We start from the raw sequence: 3,103 nt of genomic DNA on the forward strand, positions 1-3,103 counted from the left end.
TGCCTGCCCTGATCTGCCCCCAGCTCTGCACACAGACATTGCTGCTGCAGCTCCAGAGAAGGGAAAAAACCTCGGGATCTCCAGTGAAAACTCTCCTGGGAGATGCTTTAGTTCCTTTAAAAGCCACTGAGAGCGCAGTTCTTCACTGACACAGTCTGTGGCCACAGAAAACTTAGAGAGAAAGAAAAGAAGAAAGGACACAATGAACATCATTGCTTTGTGAACATCACTGAAAACTAAAACAAAGGAAAAAAACTGACAATCAAACCAACGCTATCAAAAATGACACAATCATTACAAGTTTATTACAAGTGATTTGCAGAAACTGGCCAGCAGTTTAATGTTTCTGAAATCGTCCAGTGATCAGAGTCCACACTGCAGCCTTGAGCTTCTGGTTCCTCAGGCTGTAGATGACGGGGTTCAGGGCTGGAGGCACCACCGAGTACAGAACTGACAATGCCAGTTCCAGGGATGGGGAGGAGACTGAAAGTGGCTTCAAGTGGGCAAAGGCTACAGTGCTGACAAACAAGGAGACCACGGCCAGGTGAGGGAGGCAGGTGGAAAAGGCTTTGTCGCATCCCTGCTCAGAGGGGATCCTCAGCACAGCCCTGAAGATCTGCACATACGAGAAAACAATGAACACAAAACAGCCAAGTCCTAATGAGGTAGTGAAAACAGAAACCCCAAATTCCCTGAGGTAAGATTTGGAGCAGGAGAGCTTGAGGATCTGTGGGATTTCACAGAAGAACTGGCCCAGGACATTGCCATGGCACAGGGGCAGGGAAAATGTATTGGCCGTGTGCAGCAGAGCGTAGAGAAAGGCACTGGCCCAGGCAGCTGCTGCCATGTGGGCACAAGCTCTGCTGCCCAGGAGGGTCCCGTAGTGTAGGGGTTTGCAGATGGATATGTAGCGGTCATAGCACATGATGGTCAGGAGGGAAACCTCTGCTGAAATGAAAAACACAAACAGAAAGAGCTGTGCAGCACATCCTTCATAGGAGATGGTCCTGGTGTCCCAGAGGGAATTGTGCATGGCTTTGGGGACAGTGGTGAGGATGGAGCCCAGGTCGGTGAGGGCCAGGTTGAGCAGGAAGAAGAACATGGGGCTGTGCAGGTGGTGGCCACAGGCTACGGCGCTGATGACGAGACCGTTGCCCAGGAGGGCAGCCAGGGAGATGGCCAGGAAGAGGCAGAAGTGCAGGAGCTGCAGCTGCCGCGTGTCTGCCAATGCCAGCAGGAGGAAGTGGCTGATGGAGCTGCTGTTGGACATTTCTTCATTTTGTGCATCGTGGGCTGTTGAAAGAACATTGACCAGCTGTGACAGATTTCCTTGAGTCAATCCTATGCTGATTAATCAGGAATCCGTTTAAACTATTTCTGTTGTTTTGGAGGAAATTCAGTAATTTTTTGAGTTGATCTTTGTGCTTCTGAGTTACTGCCTCATTTTCAGCATCACTCTTAACCTGAACCCTGGGGAGCCCAGAGGGAAAAGAGAGCTCCCCGTTCCCTAGTGCAGTTAGACCTGCTGCTCCCCACACAGGTGCCCTTTGTTCATTTCACCTCCCTCTGTTTCAGGATGGACACACTTAAAACACGCTCGAAAAACAAAGTGGACTTTTTGAAGACTCCCGTTTCAAAATTAATTTCTCTAAACTCTTCTCTCTTTCCATGTGCAGCTAGACAGGGACAGATTCCAAGGGCTGGTCTCTCTCTGCTGCATGGAGTTGTGCCTACTGGGAGCTGTTTCTCTCTATCCAAGCCTTGTCCCTGCCAGTGCTCCCAGAGCCCAGCCCAGCCCTGGGGGCTGAGCTCTGCCCTGCACACCCCTCCCAGCCCAGGCCACTGCCCAGGGGCATCTCCCTGGCAGCAGGACCTTAAGGGCAGCTCAGACCAACAGAGATGCTGCAAGCCAAGGTGCTGCTGGTGCTGTCTGTAGGTAGAGAAGGGTGAGGAGGCACTTTCTGAGGGAGATCTGAGACAGATCTGCTGATGCCCAGGGTGACAGTGCAGGAGTCTCAGTGACGCAGACAACCCTGACAGCCCCTTTCCCTTTCCTTTATGTGAAAACTGAGAGCAGTCCTGGCCATGCAGCACCATCTTCACAGCAAGAGGAATCTGCCCAGATGGAGTCGCTCTTTCCACCTCCAGCTTCTCCCCACAGTCCATGGGAGCTCCCAGGCAGGCTGAGAGTTGCCCTTGGCAGGTGACAGATCCCCCAGCCTGGCCAAGAGCCCTCAGGGCTGCAGCACCTGCTCTGCATGACAGCCCTGGGCACCCTGGCTGCAGCCCCAGCTTCAGCCCCTGCAGCCGTCCCTGGCAGCAGGAGCCATCCTGCCCTGTCCCTCTGACGGTGCCCAGGGCAGCCCCGCTCCGGAGCACATCCTCCCCCAAAGCAGAAAGGGCAGCAGAGCCATCCTTACAGTGCTGTCAGTCCTGTCCTGGGTCAGCTTTAGGAGATTCCTGCAGCCAGAGACTTACTGCATCCGAATTGGTGAAGATTTCTCCATGAAGAAGCTCAGAATTTTCAAGAGTCATGAAGATTTGTCCATGAGTAATCTCAGAATTGTCCTTCGAGTTTCTTTAGGTGTCTGTCTGCTTCACAGCTCTCAGGTACCTGCTGGCAGTGCCCTCAGCCCTGCTGGGCTGGGAGAGGAGCTGCTCCTGAGGAGAAATGTCTTTTTGAAGGTCTCCTTGATTGCTAAGAGTTGCCTCTGTGCCGGCAGCCAAGCCCAGCTCAGCAGCACAGACACAGTAGAAGGACTTTAATGAGCCTCTTGGGAATTTGATGTTGTTTACATCAGACTCAGTTCCTCAGAGAGTGGTTAAAAAACATTTCAAGAACTCAAAGTAAGACTAAAACCTCCAAACTTTTTTGAAGTTTAATAAGTCCCACTGAGAAAGTGCTATCAGTTAGATCAGGAAACTAGAGGCAGTGATGACAGGTGGGGACAAACAAGGCAAAGGTGTCTCTGATGTTGAGCAAACCTGCATGTGTTTCAGGAATGTCAAGGGCCAAGGCCCGAGCCCCAGCCCCTGCCAAGGCACATCCTGTCCCTCCCTCAGTGCTCAGGGCTCTTCCCGGCCCACTGGGATGTGGGGATGT

The 3,103-nt window shown here is 52.4% G+C and overlaps 1 protein-coding gene across 1 annotated transcript; it reads right to left on the reverse strand.

The window, feature by feature from the left end:
* Window positions 1-337: 337 nt before the first annotated feature.
* Window positions 338-1,270, reverse strand: LOC136302591 (olfactory receptor 14J1-like). The gene has a single exon (XM_066206057.1). It carries the CDS (start codon window positions 1,268-1,270, stop codon window positions 338-340), a length of 933 nt encoding a protein of 310 aa, XP_066062154.1.
* Window positions 1,271-3,103: the final 1,833 nt, after the last annotated feature.

Source organism: Chamaea fasciata, unplaced genomic scaffold (assembly GCF_029207755.1).
Source record: "Chamaea fasciata isolate MVZ Bird 193981 ecotype frontalis unplaced genomic scaffold, bChaFas1.0.hap1 SCAF_29, whole genome shotgun sequence".
Taxonomy (NCBI): Eukaryota; Metazoa; Chordata; class Aves; order Passeriformes; family Sylviidae; genus Chamaea; species Chamaea fasciata.